This window comes from Limulus polyphemus, unplaced genomic scaffold, assembly GCF_000517525.1.
Source record: "Limulus polyphemus unplaced genomic scaffold, Limulus_polyphemus-2.1.2 Scaffold801, whole genome shotgun sequence".
Classification (NCBI taxonomy): domain Eukaryota; kingdom Metazoa; phylum Arthropoda; class Merostomata; order Xiphosura; family Limulidae; genus Limulus; species Limulus polyphemus.
The window spans coordinates 8,515-29,330 of record NW_013666411.1 but is presented as its reverse complement, the minus strand read 5'-3'; the positions used below and the strand labels follow the sequence as shown (position 1 = coordinate 29,330).

General features: G+C 34.9%; 1 protein-coding gene across 1 annotated transcript; it reads right to left on the bottom strand.

Annotated features, from left to right (window-relative positions):
• Positions 1 to 745: 745 nt before the first annotated feature.
• LOC106460591 lies at positions 746 to 13,778 on the bottom strand. Its single transcript, XM_022387340.1, has 5 exons — positions 13,705 to 13,778; positions 7,911 to 7,927; positions 7,356 to 7,794; positions 5,742 to 5,884; positions 746 to 1,989 (listed from the first exon to the last, which is right to left on the bottom strand). The coding sequence occupies exons 1-5, from the start codon at positions 13,776 to 13,778 to the stop codon at positions 1,925 to 1,927; spliced, it is 738 nt and encodes a 245-aa protein (XP_022243048.1). The 3' UTR covers positions 746 to 1,924.
• Positions 13,779 to 20,816: the final 7,038 nt, after the last annotated feature.

Genomic DNA, 20,816 nt, shown 5'->3' with positions numbered 1-20,816 from the left:
TAGTAAAAATAAATAAAGGTTGGCAACATGAAATATGTATTACAGAATATTCAATTTCCTTTCAAGTTTAAAAGTGTAATCTTCAACAAAAAATACATTTGAGAATACAATTTTAATAAGAAATTTATTCTAATTCAAACCTACCTTATTTTTTCTTTTTTGGTTTTACAATGAAAACAGTTTTCACTGTTGTTTTTTCCCCAGAACTTGATATTTTTATGTAATGGGTCAAAGCACATTATAAAATAAATAAAAGAGTTATGGTAATTTTATAATTTAGTTTTTCACTAGAAACTCGTTTTTAATTAAATATTAGCATAAGTATTTTTTTGTGACAATATTCACAGGACAATGTATTTAGAGTCTACAGCAGTATGGACTAGGAGAAGGACCTTTATATATTTATACTACACGTATGAAAGTTATTACCCTTATTGGCAATCTTTAAAAATAAGCCCACATTTCTGTTTGTTGTTAAGTACAAAGCTACACAATGAATTATCTGTGTTGTTTCCACTGTAGAGAATTGAACCCCAAATTTTAGTGTTATAAGCTCACATATAAAACAAAGTAGTTACAACTGTTAAATGTCTTATTAAAATAGCATACACCTTTGGAACACAGATGAATGTTTTTTAAGCTGTTCTTGGCACCCATAAGAATAGATTTTTGTTTAAATACCAAACTAAACTAGTGATGAAGCTAAACTCTCATAAATTTTCATTAATGCTGTAAATTGCTATTCTTGTATTTGACTTAAACTGCATCTAATGCATTGTTATTTTCAGTTTGACTGATTGTTATGTCTGGTAAAAAAACATTTGTTAAAATGGAAGAATACAAGTAAGAATAAGTCAATGATTATTTCATTCTCTTGAAGATACATGTATATCTATCTTATCTTCCAAGTTTTATACATATATATATATATATACAGACACATATACACCTGTTATGACCTGCAACTTAAAAAGTCCATCAATGTTAAATATCAGTATCAATTAAAATTGAATTACAATTCTAAAGAAGTTCCAAACTGTTAAACTGAGGTATGGAACAACAAATACAATAATCATAATTTATACACAATTCTTTCAAACAAAAAAAAATAGAAATTCTTCTTTGTATCACATATTGTGCATTACTTTATTTGCTCAGGTGATGTACAATTTCCAAAGCTGCTCAAAGTAAAAATAAAACTCTACATACACTTCCCTTATAGTCTATAACCCCAGACCATCATTATTTCAATGCATAAAGTGTACTGTCTGATTATCAGAAATGCAGCAGTATTAAGTCACTTATAAATATACTAAAAGGTGTCAGCATGGAACATTTGTTGTAGAAAAAGAAATCTAACATGAAATTTTAAAAAATGCATATTCAAAACTTTGGGAGCTTTTAGAACTTTACTTTTCTGCATTCCACTCTTCTGTCCTGTCAGATCATCTTTGTCCTTATGGTGCCAATTTTAAAATTAGTGGTCAATAAAACCTTCAGTTGGCACCTTTTTAAGATAAAATTTTCTATTTGATTGTAATTTGCACAACAAAATAATACCAATCTCATCATGTTACATACAATATTGTAAATATATTTATTAAGGATAAGTTACTTACATTAACTTAAACCTTTCTTTATAGCAAATGTAAAGATGCAGTAAAGATTAAAAATGAGAATCACAAGCCAGATGTATTCCCAATTTTGAAATGATTACAAATTCATAGATAATGTTTTAAGCCATCAAAAGTGGGACATCAAAAACAAGCTCATGCTTCTTTGAAAAAGATACTTTGTGAGTAGCACCTTGTACCTGCTGTCTAATCATGACTAGTTTTGTGCTTCCTGATTTGAATGTAAGTGCTTTTGGCAGCTGCAGATAGAAACTCCTATAAATAAACCATTCTTCATTTAATTATTCACTTTAAATGCTGGGACAACGGTTATGACATGGAACTTGGTCCACTCCCAGATGGACTTGGTTAGCCTCTGAAATACAGTTTTAATCAGTTTTTAGCTGTACTTGAAAATCATTTACATCTATGTCAGTATGTTACTATTGATTGTACATTTTTACTAATAATCTGGTTCCTTATTCATTTATAAGCATAAATAATCCTTGGTTTATCTTGCAAACTTTCAGTACATCAAGTGACTCAAAGATGTTTATAAAAAGTAAAACCAAATATCATATATCAATACCTACTACAAACATAAAAGACCATGGTATACAGAAAGGTCACTTGAGCCTATAAGAATATCCCTCCATCCACCAAAACAACCAAACTAAATTTTAGGATTAAAATCAATTTCAAAAAAGCACTTACCTTTCCTTGTTGAGTTTAATCAATGTGACTAAAAAATTTTGCATGTCCTTTACGTATTTCATTCACTTATCCAAAATTCTCCAACCTTGCACAACTTAGTGTGCAAGCATCAGTGATCTTACATAAGCTGTTTTCCTGCCATAACTTAGATGAGAATTCAGTTGTGGGAAGGTGTGAGGAAGAGTATTTCAGGATAAAGTACCTGTTTAAAATCGATTTTAATTCAAGAAATTTTAAATTAAAATCAGATAGACTTATTTGAAATAATTAAAGCTGGAATAATTACATTGTATAAGGGTGGGAACCAATAAACATGAAAAGAAACCAAAGATATAAAACTACAAGCTATATGGTAGGAAGATAATAATTTAGATTAGAAATATGCACCCAAGCAGAGCTGGAGTAGAATTCAGAGCCAGAAAATAATCCAGAGAACTGGATTCAAGGAAGATGAGTCGAGCAGACTAGACTTATAAAAAGAATGAACCTAAAGGGAATTCTTCTCAACAGGATACCTCTTTGCCCATAACACACTTCAAATTGGAAAAAAGGGGTCAGTTTTATGAGTGATAATGGTATATTAAGCCTGTGGACCCAACAATGGGGGACACAGGCAGTGACATGAATAGGTAGAAGAAACTCTACATCCTGCTCCTGCAATGGTTTATATGTAGCTAGAAGGTGATCCACCAAATATACTCCTCCTATTTCCTTATTATAAAGAAGAATCAAATTATGCTGTTTTATTTCTAACCTGCTTCCTCCTCTAGCTTGTCTTTGTGCAGTATGAAGTGGTTCATGTGTGTAGGAATTACTAGCAACATTTAAAATTAAATTGTCATTCCACTTACACACATAAGTTCCCCACTTCAGCCAAAGTAAAAAATGCTATGACCTTTCTTTAGTTCCTTGTTAGAGTTCATGACATTTATTTCTCCTTCTGTTCTATTTTCATAAATAGTTCCAATTGCTTTATACCCCTTTTCCACAATGGATTTGAAAAGTTTTGTACCTGTAAAGAAGTTGTCAAAGTGTACCTCATGATGTTTTAGTGAATAATTTTTTTCCCTATCCCTACTGCATCTAACATTTCTGTAACAACTCTTTGCCCAAATAGATTTTAGTTCTTGCACTTTGATCTTTTCTGGAGTAAATTTTTAATTTGTATTGGTAACCATCCTCCCCATATAGTGCCCAAGTTTTATAGCCAAAGTGTATCAGCTTGCCTTTGTTGAACATTTTGGCACTGTTTTCCAAAATATGGTACTATTGATTTATCAATGCTGAGCTTTCCATGAAATATTCCCCACTGAACAATATTTTCATTGAATCTCTGACAGAGAAATTACACTTTGGGTATTTTGTTTCCTTTTTAAGGTTCTGTTTATCAGTTGTATGAAAGTATTTCTTTATGTTTAAAAACTTGTCTCTGCTCATTAGTTCTGAAACAAAAGAAGCTTTCAATTCAGATTGGTCACTCCAGTAATTTCTTTCTGATGTAACAAAATGTTATCTAAAGAAAACCAAAATTCCAAGAAAATGCTCAAGATCATCCTGTGTCAAATTATAAGTTTAGTTATTTTTATCTCTTCTTGAATATAATTTTGTTTGTTCTGGAAAATAAACAATCATTTCATTTCTGAATATTATATTTCATATTTTTTCACATGTTTTGGTTAAGGGGTTGGGATAATTTTCTTTTAATATTGTTGACTTCTTATTTAAAAAGGATCAATTTTGACTATCTAACCATCCTAGCTTATGATAATCGACTAACAGTCAAAAAATGTAGTCCATACATTGTGCTGGACATTACTATCCGACAGCTCAGATTACCACTTCTTTCCAGTAATCAAGTAATTGACCCCATAATCACCCTAAATTTTGGTTGAGTGGTAACACTACTACAAAGTGCATACATTGTGCCTTACAATATAACTCAATGGGTCATTTGAAAAGAAATGGTCATGACACCCTTTCAATCAGCAATCTTTTGACTGCCTGACCAACCTAAATGGATAAAGAAGTGGAAGTCACACAAATGTAATGCATACATTGTTTGTATAGATCACTTGATAACTTGGAAAGCAATAATTGCCACTTCCTTTCAAGCATTGGATGCTCGACCCCAGGATTGACCTAACTTTTGAACTCAATTAGTCCCACAAGTATATTGATTTGGAGGTAAACTTTGATGTTTTGTCTGATGATCAGAACTGTTTTTAGCTCCTAACTCCAACAACTACTCATCAATAAGTGTATTAAGCTCTTGTCAGGTGAGACAGTATGACTTGAGATGGCATCCTTGCCCAGATGCTCGATGGTGTCCAGGCTCAGAATCAGGCATTTGACTGCCTGTTCCTGAGTCCAGCTATTCCAGGCTGCTACTTGCCTGAAACACAAAAAGAAATGGTCCAAGTCTTCTTCTTATGTCACACCTTTGAACATTGAGGGTTAAATCTGCTTTGCTTCACTAACAGAAACATTCTTGTAGTGTTGACTAAAGCTTCTCCCTTATAGGTTCTTGGCCAATTACTGGATGAGATGCTGCCAAGGTCAGAGGTGCGGAGTGATAGGCATACTCAGGAAACCAGACACTGAGATGAGTAATCAATCCCTGGTCCGGGGCATCATGGTGACAATTTGCTCATGGCAACTCATTATACAGTCCTGCTCAACCTCAGGTATCATTGGGTACTTCTCAGTTCAGAGATTCACCACTCCATGCATAGTGTTTTACCCATGAGTGTAAACCCATGGACTCCTAAAGAACTGTAATGTTAAGGAAAGTGATTAGGTAAATCTACCATCATCACATGAAGCTAAAAATTTTGTTGAGACCTTATAAGGAAGAGTGCTGCTCTTATATCTTTTTCTTATTATTTAAGAAGATATAGTTAAAAATTTAGTTTTACAATAGCATTGAAATTATCTTTGATATTGAAACTAATTGTTGAGTTAATAAGACTCATATACAGCTCTTATGAAAGATAATTTCATAAATTGCAAGGCATTTTGAGAAAAAAAGATTGGGTGACTAATCTAAAAGAAAAGAATGATAATAAAGCTTGGATTGTTTTGTTAGTTTGATCAAGCTAACTGAAAAACTAAATTTGAGAACAGGAAGGCTATTATGGTTTTGTACAAGAATCTAGCAATGCATCATTTGGTGTACTGTGTCAATTTGGGTTTCCTTAATACCGGAAGGATGTCAACATGTTGGAAACAGTGCAGGAATAGGCTAACAGAATGATTTTTTGTTTAAGTCTTTTTAAAGCTATGGAAAGAGGCTTAGAAATTTGCACTTGGTTTCTCTAAAGCACAGAATAATTTGAGGTAAATTTAATTCAGATGCAAGTAAGTTAGATAATAAAACTCAATTCACTTTTAATATAAAAGCTATCAAACAGTCACCTGAAATTTGGACATGGGATGGAGGCTGTTTCATAAGCCACTCATCGCTCCCATCACAACAATCACATATTCCATCATTAACTCTGCTAGACACAATAAAAATGGGTCCTTCATGATGCTTAGGTTGGAAAGTGCAATAAAACCTACAGAAATTAAACAAGATTAATGTATTCATAGAATAAGGAATAGATTAAATATGTGCATCTATTTAATAAAGCAGAAAATAGAAAAAATGGCACTTCTAATTACCATAAAACAATGAATATCTATAAGTGTTGATAGAAGAAGAAAATTGACCTCATAAAATTACTTTTGTAGTCTAAAATTGTTGAATAGAGATTAAAAAAATGTTAGAAATAAGAGGACCTTTACTTTAAAGTGGAGATCTTAAAATGTCCAAAATAACAACTCTTTCCTTATAGATTAGAAAATCTTAAAATATTGGAAACAAGACACTTGGATGAAGAGTGTGAATTCCAAATATGCTGGAATCAAGACCTTTATTGCAGATTGAAAGAGTTACAAATTTTTATAACCAAAACCTGTTACTGTAGAGTGGAAGATTTTACACCTGTCTATACATGTACAATTGACCTGAGACTGCTTCTTAAAAAAGGAATATTAAAAACTGTAAGTCGTATTCCTTACAAATGCTTTGTATAATGGAAAACAACACAATTGTTTATCCAATTTGCTTACCTTGTAATACTGTTATTTACCCAAACTCTAGGTAGTCAATTGTATTTATTTTTTCTAGAAAAGTTCCTGAATAGAACTCATGTTCCTTTCATTTCACAATAGATTCCTCCATTATTTTTGTAAATAATTTAGAAATCAAATAAGATATATTGTCAAGATCAGCCCTATGGTGTGATAATCATTTCCAATTTTTAGCATATAAAAATAAAAAAAAAATATATATATATACTACAAAGTTTGAAATTTAAATTTTTTGTAAGGAGTAGAACTGGGGTCATAAAACTGAAACTTAGAAAAGGCACATACATCTTCAGTTGAAAATTTTATTTCTTCAATATGGTGGTAAAACTATGGAAAAAATTACCAATCTAGAGTGGTAGAGGCTGAAACATTAGAGAAGTTTATGAAAAGAGCTGAGTATTTGTAGAGTCCTAGCCAAATTTATTTACTAATTTTTATGTTTGTTGAGAGAGGCTGGAAGTCAGGACATCCTTGATGGGCCTAAAGGCCTGTTGATGTTCCACAGTAATAAATATGTTTTTAAATGTTACCAACTACCATAAAAATTACACAAAACTACCATAAAACAGCTTTAATCAAGTTTAATTTTTGATCCTTAAAGTGGAAACTAATTCTTTAGAATTAACTATGGCTTAATAACTTAGATTATGCATATTACTTTGTTCAGCATAAAATTAGGCTTTTCTAAAGTTTCTGCCATAATTACTAAAAATTACAGAACTACTGAACTTACGATCTTACTTTACAATTAAATATTTTGTAAATACATCTACAGATATTTTACATTATAAATCTATGCAATTTACTACCAAAACATAATTTTTTTGCAAAGATTTGTGTTTATCTCTTGAAATTAAATGGATTTTTGTAAACAAAAACTGGTTTGTAACTAACCTGCCATTTAAACAAGCTGAAGTGCCTGGTTCATCTGAACCATCTAAACAATCACAAAAATCATCATTAATCTGGTCAAGAGGAATCTGGGTCTTGTCCTTGATACACTGAAACATTCCTTGTTGATTTGGTAAGTACAACTTTTGCTTGCTGGCCATTACACCCAGAACAAATGGAATGTCCATTTTATTTAAATGCTGAGCCTGATTCAGGTCTTTACTATATTTCTTTTTAAACTCCACAGAGTGAGGAGATGACTGGGAGTCTTGGAGTTCAAAACTTGGTTTGTGGTATTTCTTCTGTCCAATTAGAAAGCCACTATCAATTACATCAATAATAGCATCAGCTTTTTGGTATGGTTTAGTGCTTCCAGTATTTTGAAATTTTAAAACTTGATGCCTTCGCCTTGACAGCTCAATACTCAGCCAAACCTGGTATACTAGAAACATTAATCCAACAACAATGATTAATCCACAGAACCTCTTTCGTCGAAATAGGTGATGAATTAAATATGGGAGTGCCATTAGACAAGCATAACTTATATAATTATCTCACCTTTTTGCCTGTCTTCTCTTTTATTTCAGAACCTAGGAAAAACACTAGAAGAAAAATTTGAAAATTTAATAGAAATTTAGAAAAAAAATATTTAACTGCAGTCACATAACATCTCTTAGCCACAGTGTTCATATGAGGCAGTTTTAAATTCTATGATTTTTTTTTTAAATCTAACAAATGACTAAACCTGTCCTAGAGAGAATTTATTTGTGATCCCATCAACCAATTCTGTCTATGGCACTAGAAACAAAAAAAAAGAGTATGTATTGTTTATTATAAAAGACCTGCACTTACTTCTAACTTAATTTGGGCTTCCTCAATCAGTAAAAATATAAGATTATACTAAAATAAAAATCCATCTATAACTTTCACAATGCCTCCAGTGCAGGCAATATTTAAATAAAAATTACATTTCTGGTATTGCATAAAATCCACTCACTAAGACCAATGCCTAAAACATAAGCCATACATATAGTTATCTTCATTTTTCAATGGTATTGCTAATGAAAAAAAAATTATCCATGCTTAAAAGTTATTTATTAACTACACTTTGTTCTAAAGTAAGATAATAATTTTAGAAAAAAACATTAAATGATGTTCTGTGTAGTAAAATAACTTTATTCTTAATAAGAAATCCACTGGTTCTAAAATGTTCTTCCACAAAACTTAGGATGTAAATATGCCTTAGCTGGTGGATCATGCTAATTATTAGTAATATCAGACAAGTTTTACATACTACTACATAAAAGCAGTAAATATAGTCATTAAGAATTTATATTTATATAAAATTCATAATACATGTCAGATTTGAAACTGAGCATTTAAAACACCTCCTTAAATAAAGAACTACTTGTATAAATCCTCTAACTGAAAAATTATTTTAATAAAATTTCAAATGCTTGTGTTTACAAATATTGTAACAGTAATACAAGTTATATAGTACAAGTACTACCATTACAGTTAGTGGTAGTAATTAATACTAAAATTTAAAAACCAGTACTATGTCAAAATCTATTTTTAAATATCTTGAAATAAACTGTTGTTGTCAAGAGTATATACGTATAGTCCAGAAAATGAAAGTGAGAAGTTACAGCATAAGTTATCTCTCAAAAATTAAATACTCCCCTTGTTTTTTGTAAATATAAACAAATAAAGAAAAAAATTTAAATTGCTTACCATACACACACAACACTCGTCGTATCCTTTGTTTGTGGCGCCATCTTTAAAGTATAAGAATGTCTAACGTCACGTCCTGTTAGCGAGAATGTAGCATTATACCGTTAATAATAATATGTGTCCGTGAATATCTGTAAGGTTGGTGCAATGTCTTAATTATTTTAAGGGGGTTGTAACTCTATTTGTGTAAGACGCAATTGTTCAACATGAGCATTCATTATTTATAAGAAATTAGGCCTACAAAAGGTGAGTTTAACTTGATGTTTTTTCCTTTTTCGTCGTTTTACTTTTATGTATTATTAATCGTACCTGCATAGCCTATAGTAATATTACAATAGTTTAATTTATCAATTTAATTCTTCTTACCTAGCCCAAGTAATACTATCAATATCACTATTAGAAACTACCACTGCCATTGTACCATACTGCCATACTTATTGAACTTGAAGTAACGATAGAAACACTATTTCGCACTTGTTCATTACCACAATCTTCTGAAGAATTCGACAAGCTTCAACTTCAAGTTAAATAACAACAAAATTATCATGAGAAAACGCAAAGCCAGGAGATTAGCTAAATTCAACAAGATCATCCTCTCTGCCCTCACCTCAATCTCCAAAACGTACAGTTCAGTTATTTACAGTATATGTATGTGGGTGTAACTGTAACCTAATTAGTAAAGCCTCATAAAATTAAAGATCTTTGAGAGGTGACTATGGTTTTGCCCACCATTACTGCATTTAATGCTTGAGGATGGTTTAATACAACTTGAGTGAGAGACAATGTATCTCAAAAATAAACGATTCTAACGTATAGTAATACTAATATACAACTCTGGGTCCTTTGAGATCTGCTATGTCTAATCACAAGTATGCAAGAAATTGAATAATGCTTATTCATTACTTCAGTTTTAAAATCAGCATTTTTGTGTGTCTAACTGTTTGAATAATCACAGAAAATGCACTATTAAAAATTAAAAACTAACTTTTTGGCAGTTCTTTAAAGTTAATGAAGATACTTGAACTTATCAGAAAATGTGCAATCATTTCATGATCATGGTTCAAGGAGAAAAAATAAGGTTGGAGAAAAATATCTAATTCCAAGGAATTTATTTAGTACATGCTTGCAAAATACATGTTTAGGAAGAAAACTTTTGTGTCAACACCAAAAACAAAAAAAAAAAGTTAAATATTTTCAAAAATATTAATCCAGTGTAATTGAGATATCAGTCATTGTGAATTATGTTGAATAAGAGAATTCAGAATTAATATGTAACTTACTGAATAACATGTCAAACAAAATATATTAACCTGTTGAATGCTACTTGCTGTAAACACTGCCTTACCATAGAAAATAAAATCAATTATCATACCTGCTATTCTTGGTTGTTAACATTAGTAATCTTTATATCAGCATTGTGTAAAGATTGTTAATCTCACAAAACTGACTCATGAGAAGGATTTTCCCAAATGGTTGATCATGTTTGGCTCTCAAAATATATGAAAATGTATATTTATATCTAACATAATCAATAGACATGGACCATTTTGGGTAGGACAATGAGGAATAATATATGTCTACCAAGTTTCATCAAACTCCAATCATTTTTGATCGAGTTATAAAGCAACAGTATTGTGAAAAATTCAGTATCCATATTAACAGATGGGGATTTTTGTGACCTTACTGTGACCTTGACCTTCCAAAAACTAATCATTTCTAAATTTAGTCAAAGTCCAAATGTATATCAACCTTTATCGAAATCCATTCAGCCTTTTGAGAAATCTTGCTGACAAACACACAGGGATGAAAACATAACCTCTGTCCACCTTTGGTGGCAAAGGTGATTACATAGTAAATGTAAGACAATGATTTTTGTTGCACAGTGTAAATCCATACCCAATAAATGATTAAAATCGTTTTAAACACATTCATTTAACAATCCAGTCCAGAGATTCATAGCTCTTACAGAGAAATTATTCTGTCAGAAAAACTCTAAAGCTGAATTTCGAAGATTGTAGTACTGATTTTATCTTGCAAAACAAGTTCAAAGATTTATAAAATGGCAAATACAGAGTTAAAAAATAATCTCAATTATTACAGTTGACTGATGATACTGAATAAACCCTGAAATATCAGAGTAATTACTTTATTTTAACCCTATTTTTCAATAATTTTTAACGTAATGATTGCATTACTCAGATAAACCTACTTTAAGCACTTTCTCCAAGTTTTAAATAACTTAAATATTTTTGTGAAATTGCCTCAGGTTCTGCTTTCTATATAAACATGTCCAGTTCTTTGAACCTCTCTTTATAGCTTAAGCGTTTTAAATCAAATATAGTTTTAGTAAAATATTTCTGCATTCATTCCAAATTTTTCCTGCCATTTCTAAAAAAAATTTTGTGTAATTTTTTTATTAAGGCTGAACCTTAATCTTACTGCTATTGTAGAAAGAACAAATATAGTTTGGGGATATATTTTTTAGTAATTATGACTATACATCTAAAATATATTTCATCCTAAGGACTAATGAAGGGCCATTTGGTCCATCTAAACCGACTCATTTTCTACTTTCACACTTCTCCAAGCTATATAAAGAAACCATTTTTGTTATTACCAACACTGATTTCTAAAATTCAATTCAATTTCTTAAATTTTGAAGCTAATACCTAACCTGATGCATATTATCACCCTGTTATTCAAGAAACTGTCTTAACTGGAGTTGTGTTTCAGTTTTGCCATATCTTAAACTTGTGACCTTCAGTCTTACAAAATTAATATGAACATGTGTGTCAATTAGTACAGAAATATTCAATTGTACTGGTTCACCTGAACTGCTGTTATTACTTAACTTGAAAGACTGACTGCATCTTCCTCATAAACAACTCAAATTGCAAAGTTAACAAGTCAGTAAGAAAAGCACCAACTATATAGGAAACAATAAACATGTAAGTGATAGCAGTCGTTCTTGTTTACTATGTAAAACTTAAGTTTTAAATCAACAACCTTCCAGATTAAGAACTAATATTAGAAATAACCTCTTTACTTTCAGTTGACAGTGAAATAGGCAGCAACTAGCTATTAGAAAAACACTTGGATAAATATGTTTGTGACTATACAATCTACTTATGCAGCTGTAAGTTGTCCTCTACATTTGAGCTACATAAGTAGGTTGTAGATAGTCACCATTGTATTTCTACGAGTTTTTCTCTAATAGGCAGTTGCCACCAATTTCACATTCAACTCAATACTCTGCTTAAACTATCTATCAAAGAATAGCCTCTACTGTTTTTATTTAATTATTTTATCATGTTTCTTTCATTTTCAATTTAGGATTTAATACAGAATAGTAATATCCAGTATTAATAGCTTTTCACACACACTAAGTATAATTGTCATTGTGCATCAGTATTCATAACTGATTATTGTAGAATGTTACCCTGGAAATTCACCATATTATTGTACATGTAGCCCTGTCTAAGGGTGATTATACCTCATTCACAATATTGCACACTGTTTTAGTTTCCTTTCTGCAAGAAGGGTATGAATTGAATTTATCTGTGTTGAAAACAATATTAGTTTTCAAGATTCTAATTATAGAAATTTTTGATTTAAGATTAAGAAGCTATTGTAACCTTGCATAAGACTGGCAAAGCCTCATTTCAAAACATACTTACCTCCACTGACACTTATAGCTATTACATGACCTCCAGGGTTTCTTTCTTTGCCCATTTAAGCATTGGTCTGACCTTTTCTCGCTAGTTCCAGTCTTTTATACACACTCAATTGGTCTTGGCGATATTTGTCTCATGATACTCTCCACATGTCAATTTACCCTCTATCTTAGTACTGTAATCAGATATTATCACTTTTTCTCCAAAGCATTTAGACATGGGTTTCTCTAAAGAAGTGCTGCGATAGTTGATATCCTAGAGGGCGATTTTCAAGTCTCCTAGTTGATTTATTTTCAATAATATATTAACAAAGCTAAAAAAAATCATTTTGTTTTGACACATCGTTTTCAGACACAAATTCACGAGTTACTGTTTCCAGCATGGAGGCTAATCAGACCTCCTGTATTCCACCTCTGTTATCTAGCATATCTTGCTGGTTGGGAGGGGGGGGTCACTTTTAGTCGAGGCTATCTGGGACCTGATTCGTTGTGAGATGGAGATGTATATTTGGGGTGTCTCTCCGAGGGGGTTCTGAGTCTGCTTTTGCCAATGATCCAAGGCATCCTGAAGAGAATTTAGACTCACTTTTCCAGCTCCTTCATTTACTAGGTTAACTTCTCACAAGGCCAAGTTGGATCAGCCACCTCCTGATCCATTTCTTCAGTTAGTCAATCAGCCTTGTGAGATTCTGAGGCTTTTCCCAGTTGCTTTTAAGTCTACTCCTTCCCTGATGGTGGAAAGGTTTGGGGACGAATTCTTAGTTTTTCCTCCTTCATCTGTTATTGCTGTTCATGCAGAGAGGTTTACCACTCAGTTATGTGAAGAGATAGCTATGCCTTGTCCCCCACATTTGTTAGAACAGTATGCTTTGGCTTGCCACCACCAGAAGGACGTATATTTAGATTCCCAAAGACATGATCTACTTTTGGAAATGTTGTACAAACTTTTTCTCATCACCTTCTTTCTTTGGGTCTGTATACACATCATTATATGGAAGACTGGTTACTTCTGGCACCATCTTGTTACTTGGCAAAATGGCACACTCAGATTCTCTTTTCAGAAGCCACCAAAGCTGGCTTTCATATCAGAGCTAAGAAATCCATTCTCATGCCGACTCAATACATTGTCCATCTGGGTGTCTTTTTCTACACGTATTTATGTCATGCTCAGCAGACCCATCTGGCTCTATGCTATGGAATAGGCAGTCAGGCTCCTACTGCACGAATGGTTCTCTCTCTCTTTTGGAGATGTGGGCATGCGTTTTCGGGACCTTTGTTTTTGAACTTTGGATATTTTCTACTGGGCTCACTCTCATCATATCAGCCTCCTAGCTTGTCATATTCTGGGGGGTGGTGAATTTAATAGCAGATCATCTGTCTAGGCCCAAGGGAATGGATGCTATATTGTGAGATTTTCTGGTGGATTTATTCTCAGTTCAGGACTCCAAGGATCAATGCATTTGCCACTCATTGGAACCCTCAACTACAGGTGTTTTGGTCCCCAGTGCCTCATCATTGAGCTTTGGCAATAGATGCATTCAGTCAAGACTGGACAGAATTGCACCCCCCCTCCAAATTTGTCTGTTACCCAGAGTTCTGGCTATGGTTCAATCCACTCCTTGCCAAGTGCTGTTGATAGCCTTGGATTGGCCAGCCTAACCATGGTTTCCTCTTCCTCAATATCTTCAGGAGTGTCCACCTCTGCCACTTCATTTTGGGCCGTCTCTGTTGAGGCAACCTCAATTCGACATTCTACATCCAGACATTCCAAAGCTCAAACTTCATGCATTGGAAATTATGCGGTCCTTCACACGGCATCAGGGTTTAACTTCTAAAGTTGCTTTGTATTTGTCTCAATCTCTCCGTAGACCCACAATTGTCATTTATCAATGGAAATGGCACACTTATTGCCAATGGTGTCTCACGAGGAAATTGAACCCGTTTCACCCAAATATGCCAACCATATCTTGTTTTTTGACCTGGTTTTTTAACAAAGGTCTAGCTCTGTCTATTATCACCTTACATAAGGCAGCTTTATCAACTACTTTTTGGTATTCTAAACATAGGAAATTATTTGAGTCCCCAGTGCTATCCCGGACTTCTCAAATCGTTTTGCATCCTTCGTCCCAAAAGGCCTTTTCAGTTACCTAACTGGGATATTAAGGTGGTATTACATGCTTTGTCTTGGCATCCAATCAAACTTTTAGCCCCATGTACTATATATCACCTTTCCCTTAATGTGTATTTTTTCTTGCTGCTGGCCTGTGGACATTGCAAGTAGGAGTTGCCAGTTATTTCTCACCTCTACAACCGCTTCGACCCCAATCGTTTGTTGCGTCTTGTCAGGACCCTAAGGTGTTATGTGACTAACTCCTTTGTGCTAGAAATCAACTTTTTTTGTTCATTATGATCCTTCAGTTTCCTGTGATTTACCCTCAATTACCTTGATGAGGTTGGTCCGCAATTTTATCCATGTTGCTTATTCTGGACTATCTGAGTCACATCTCATCCGATTCGTCACATTTCTGTCTTTAGCTGCCCAATTGATTTGCCTACTGGAAGACATCATGTGGGCTGGTATGTGGAGTTCTCCCAATACTTTTCTTTCACATTATTTACACGATCTAGCAGTTTCTTCTTCTGAGGGTTTTTGCCTACCCCTGTAGCTATTTTGACCACATCTGCTAGATTATAAGGTAGGGTGAGTATTTTTTTACTCCTCTTGTCTCTTTACTTTCCAGGGTCCTCTTTTTTTTCCCCCACTCTGTGGTAAGTGTTGCCCCAGGAAGGTGTGCTTTTATCAATTCGGTTCCACACTAGCAACCACTATTTCACTATAGTTAGCAACTGCTAAGTTGTAACAGGTTCAAATAAGGTGTTCCATAAGACCACTTAGGAGTTCACCAGGTTGTATTACCATACTATGCTGGACTGCTACCCATGGACTATCATGAGTAAAACTAAAGAGGATCCTGCCAATCATTAGATTGAATAAATCAGGGTTGGTTTGCTTGTAAACATTTAGGGAACTTGGTTCACCAATTGCACTGTTTCTCAGGACTCCCCATTGTGCATTACCCCCCAGATTGTACTAGTGGAACTAGGGAGTCCTTACCACACCCAGTTTTTCCAGTCACTGGGGTGGTGGACAGGGGCTTTTCCTCCAGAGTGTTAGAGTGAATTCCTCCACTCTGGGAGAAGAGGACGAAGTTGGAGGCCCACCTACCCGAGTCCCTGGATGTTTTTTTCCAGATGTCAATATGAGCAGCACCAGCCTACGAGGGGGCCTACTTGTAATACCAGTTCAGATTTGATGCTCGGCTATCTGGTTGGGGTGTGCATGGCCATTATTTTTTTATCAATATCGGTTCAGTACATTATTCATGGAAGGGGGGTCTACTGTCTCTGCGTAATTCAGAACACAGAGTAGTCCCATCCTGGGTCTTTGGTTGGGCACAGTTGTTCCATGTCCTCCCAATAACTCTGGGGGAAAGTAGAAGGCTTCTTGGGGAGTGAGGGTAAATATTCATAATTCCAGACTGTATGAGTTCTGTTCCTGGGATGTTGCCTTTCAGGCTTCTTCAGGTGGAGAAGAAGATTTGTCCATTTTGATGGTACTTACTTTCTTGTCGTGATTGTGGTGGTTCGGAACATATCACTCTATAGCTACAGGTTGGGATCCATTCAAAATTATATATATACATATATAGTGTTGTGGTCCAATTGCCCTAGCCATCAATGTGGGATTTAGGGACCAAAACCCCTTAATTCCAACCCTGAGTAGTGGAACCTCAGCTGTCTGGTTGGGGCTGGCATATAGTGATGATCACTCATGTACAATTCCACCCTTGGTAAAGGAACTAAGTTCAGGGTGAAGAGCACAGCTGTTCTGAATGTAGTGCAGTTCCCCCACTAAGGTACTAATCTTCTCTTGGAACCCCCATGACTTATGCAGGCTCTTTCTGTATGGATAATGCCTTCACTGGCCCATCCACTTTTCAGTGTGGGATTTAAGCTATAAGTATCAGCGGAGATAAATACGTTTTGGAAGTTAACGTTTTTCCTAAATTGAAAATGTATTTTCAATTATACTTGCCTCTGCTGACTCTCTCCCACCCTTCTTCCCCAGTAAGAGCTAGTGTTAGAGACTGGGATGAAGTAAAATCTCGAAAAGTGATAACATCTGAATGAGGTGCATATATACAGTACCAGGTTAGAGGGCACATTAACGTAGGTGGAGAGTATCATGAGACAAATATTGCCAAGGGCAATTGAATGGGGTATAAAAGACTGGGTCAAGCAAAAAAAATCAGACCAATGATTAGATGGGCAAAAGAAGCCCTGGAGGTCGAGTAATAGCTGTAAGTATCAACGGAGATAAGTATTATTGGAAATACATTTTCAGTTTAGGAAAATGTTAACTTTCTATACAATATCTTACCTCCTCTCACAAAAAGCTTTCTAAACTTCTACTGCCCTCTACCAGGACAAATTTTCACTTGCCACTAGCCTTGCTATTCTGATTTATTACTGCATATTAATATGCAAATGATCATGCAGCAACTCTCCACCAATAGGATTAAGACACTATCCCTTTTGTAACTAGTGCCCTCTCAAACCATGCACATGTTAATCATTTCTCAACTGGCAGTCCTACTGATTAGTCATGTTTTTTGCTCACTGTTTAATTAACTTATCCACACATCTTTACTTTTGTGAATTTTTACTTCAGTTAATTTGTTATTTTACATTTTTGTTCTGTTTCTTGGAGAGTTACAATTTATTTTCTTTTATCTTCTCTCATCTTTCAATTCTGAGAGTTTTGGGTGATCACGATTATGACTGCTTTTACTGTGGCAGAGGAATTACCAACCACATCCAACAGGTCAAAACCACAATTTGCATTCTATGATGTGACAGCTCTGGTCTGTCAGGAGTTGTCCAATTTCATGCAACACTCAAAACACACTAATGATTGTCCTCAAAAGGTTTTCAGTGATCTTTTAATTTTGGATTTTGGACAGCCTTTTTCTTCCTCCTGGATATGCATTTTAGTTACGTGTCATTTTGGGGTACTTGCTGAGACCTCTTTCCCCTTTGGAATTGTTATTCAGGCATCTTCTGTACTTATCTCCCAGCCCGGCATGGCCAGGTGGTTAGGGTACTCGACTCGCAATCTGCAGGTCGCGGGTTCGAATACCCGTCACACCAAACATGCTCGCCCTTTCAGCCGTGGGGGCATTATAAATGTGACGGTCAATCCCACTATTCGTTGGTAAAAGAGTAGCCCAACAGTTGGCGGTGGGTGGTGATGACTAGCTGCTTTCCCTCTAGTCTTACACTGCTAAATTAGGGAGGGCTAGCGCAGATAGCCTTCGTGTAGCTTTGCGCGAAATTCAAAACAAACAAACAAACTTATCTCCCATTTCCTGTGTTCAACCTTTGCCCTTCTCGGGGACAAGCCTTTGGGTCATTATTTAGGGTTTCCTCCTCCCCCAAATTTAGGGATTCATTTGAGATGTTTTGGGGGAATTTCCATTTGGGGTCAGTATGCCTTAACCCCCACATGCTGTAGAGGATCATGCTTTTGATTATCATTGTTCCAACTTCCATTGTTTGGACTTGCAGTACTTGGTGTCATTTTTCACTTTGTGGGGATCATTTGATTACTCTGATCATTCTTTTATGGTCAAGGTTGGTGGGGCCAGACTCCTTCAATTTGCCCACTTTTGGAGGTCCTTGGGGGTCGATTCACAGGTTTGAAAGTTGTTTCAGTACATCTTGTTCTCTACTTCCATTCATCTCCCCCATTGTCTCACAATCCCTTTCCCTCTTTTTCCCACTGTTATGACTGTTCTGATCTGACCCATCTCAGGGCTTTTAGAGGGTATATGACATGTAATCTCCTGTGTTTCCTGAGTCCGCTTGTTTCTTCAGAGAAATCTTCATTCCATGACCTTTTTCCCATTACCCTTTTGGGTTGAATTTGCCACTTCATTCATCTGATGTTTTCTTAAGTTTCTTCTGATTATTGTCACCTTTTTCATGTTTTCTTCCTATCAGATCTGCCACCTTACCGTGTCCATGGCTGCACATTTCCATCTTCCCTTGGGGGACATCATCAATGCTGTAACTGTTTGTGGTGGTAAATGCTCCATTCATTTCTTTTTTTTTTTTGATCCCACTCTGTGGTGAGTGTTGCTTCACCAAGTATATGTAGTCTTAAATCTGCACTGTAGAACCTGTGAACATGCTAGATGACTGTAATGGTGAGACTCTTCCTACTGCAGACCTGATGTACAATTCTAGATGCTGACAGGTGTTGGATGTAGAACTCCACCATACATATATATATTGCAGTTTGCCCCTCCAGCTATGACACTCTCCTTCCTACCTTCCTCTAGATGTCGTTTCCCAGGGATCGGGTATTGGTTGGAGACATATAAGCCATATGAGCCCTCACATGTGTTTGGCTGGTACTATCCTTCTACTGCGGACTGGACGATAAATTCACAATGCAGTCAAGTTTTAAACTGGAGAACCAACCCAAAACTTTTGATCCTTCTTCCTACTGTCTGCTGGTTATCAATTCCTGATGTTGGTTATAGCTGGACAAAATACACCACTTCTCACTTGTGTAAGGCTGGGAACCATCTTCCTACTGCATACTGGATAAATAAGTCCCCATTGCCATCAGATGTTTGACCCGTGATGCCCACCTACCTGGGCTCTCCTCCTTCCTACCATCTGCCAATTTTCAGTTCCTGGTGGATCTTGTATTGATTGTGTTGGAAGTGTGCACATGCGGAGATGGGTTCTTGGTATGGAAGCTCCTCTTCCCTGCCAGTACCCATTTTTGAGGTGAAAGGTAGAGAACCCCCTTCCTACCACAGACCTAATGTACAATTTCAGATACTCACATTTACAGTCTGTTGTGCCTTAGCCACTCTGCCACAAAGCATCCCATTATTTCTGTATTTTTTGGGACCCCTCCAAATTCCTGCCCTTTACATTTTGGTGGCATATTACTAAAGAGTGAAGAGTATAGCTGACTCAGAAGTATGTTGTTTTTAATTCCTTATCACACCTCATGGTTTTCCTTCGGATGCTTCCTAAAAAGGGATCATCTTCTCACTTGTCCTCCACCAGTTCAATGTGGGATTCTAGCTTTTTGTGACAGGAGGTAAGGTATCATATCGGAAGTTAACATTTTCCTAAGCTGAAAATGTATTTCCAATAGATACTTACCTTCTCTCACATTTCCCACCCTTCCTCCCCACTTTTGGTGTGATTTGCTTTTGCTAGTTATGACCAATCTCTAGTTACAATATGGTAAATGTCACACTCCTATCGGTGAAGGGTTGCTGCATGATCATTTGCATATTAGTATGCAGTAATAAGTGGGAGTAGCAAGGCTAGTGGTAAGTGAAAATTTGCACCAATAGTGTTCAGTACAAGTCGAGAAAGCTTTTTGTGAGAGGAGATAAGTATCTATCGGAAATATATTTTCAGTGTAGGAAAATGTTAACTTTCAAGGAGTGTGTACAGTTTATGTGTAAGCCCTCAGTTTACAGAAAGAATACCACAATATTGGAAAGAGTGCATCTAATTAAAGAAATTTTAGTTACCATGTTTGCTCAAATATAATGTGCATCCAATTTTGAAAGGTTAAATTGAAGAAAATATATTTTTTTTACAAATCAGTTCTACAAAATGTACTGAATAGTTTCTAAGTACAGTAAACAACTATCAATGTAGTGAATGTTTTTTGGAAACCTTTCATTGAAATTTGTTACATGTTAATATAAAAGTTTATATGTGGTATTACACTAAGCTAATCATTCATCTTCACATAAACTTTTGTCATTGCTATCTATAATTGTTGCTACCATCAGATTCATTGCATTCATCGGATTTGCTTTCTCGAATGTTTGCTTCATCCTTTTCTGACTCCCACAGCATATGGTCATCTGTTCCGTCCATTTCATTTGATATGCAACCTTTTTTGAAACCTTTAATAATGCTTTAATTATTTTTGGGGAAATTCTCTCGTATAA

Bases quoted from the DNA above. Each gene is read 5' to 3' on its own strand.
- LOC106460591 (XM_022387340.1), bottom strand. From the start codon at position 13,778: ATGGTGCCAGAAGTAACCAGTCTTCCATATAATGATGTGTATACAGAC. The intron at 5,885-7,355 runs GTTAGTTACAAA...TAATTTCTGTAG, and splicing joins TCAGCTTGTTTAAATGGCAG to GTTTTATTGCACTTTCCAAC. The intron at 1,990-5,741 runs GTGACTGTTTGA...ACTGTATTTCAG, and splicing joins ATCCCATGTCCAAATTTCAG to AGGCTAACCAAGTCCATCTG.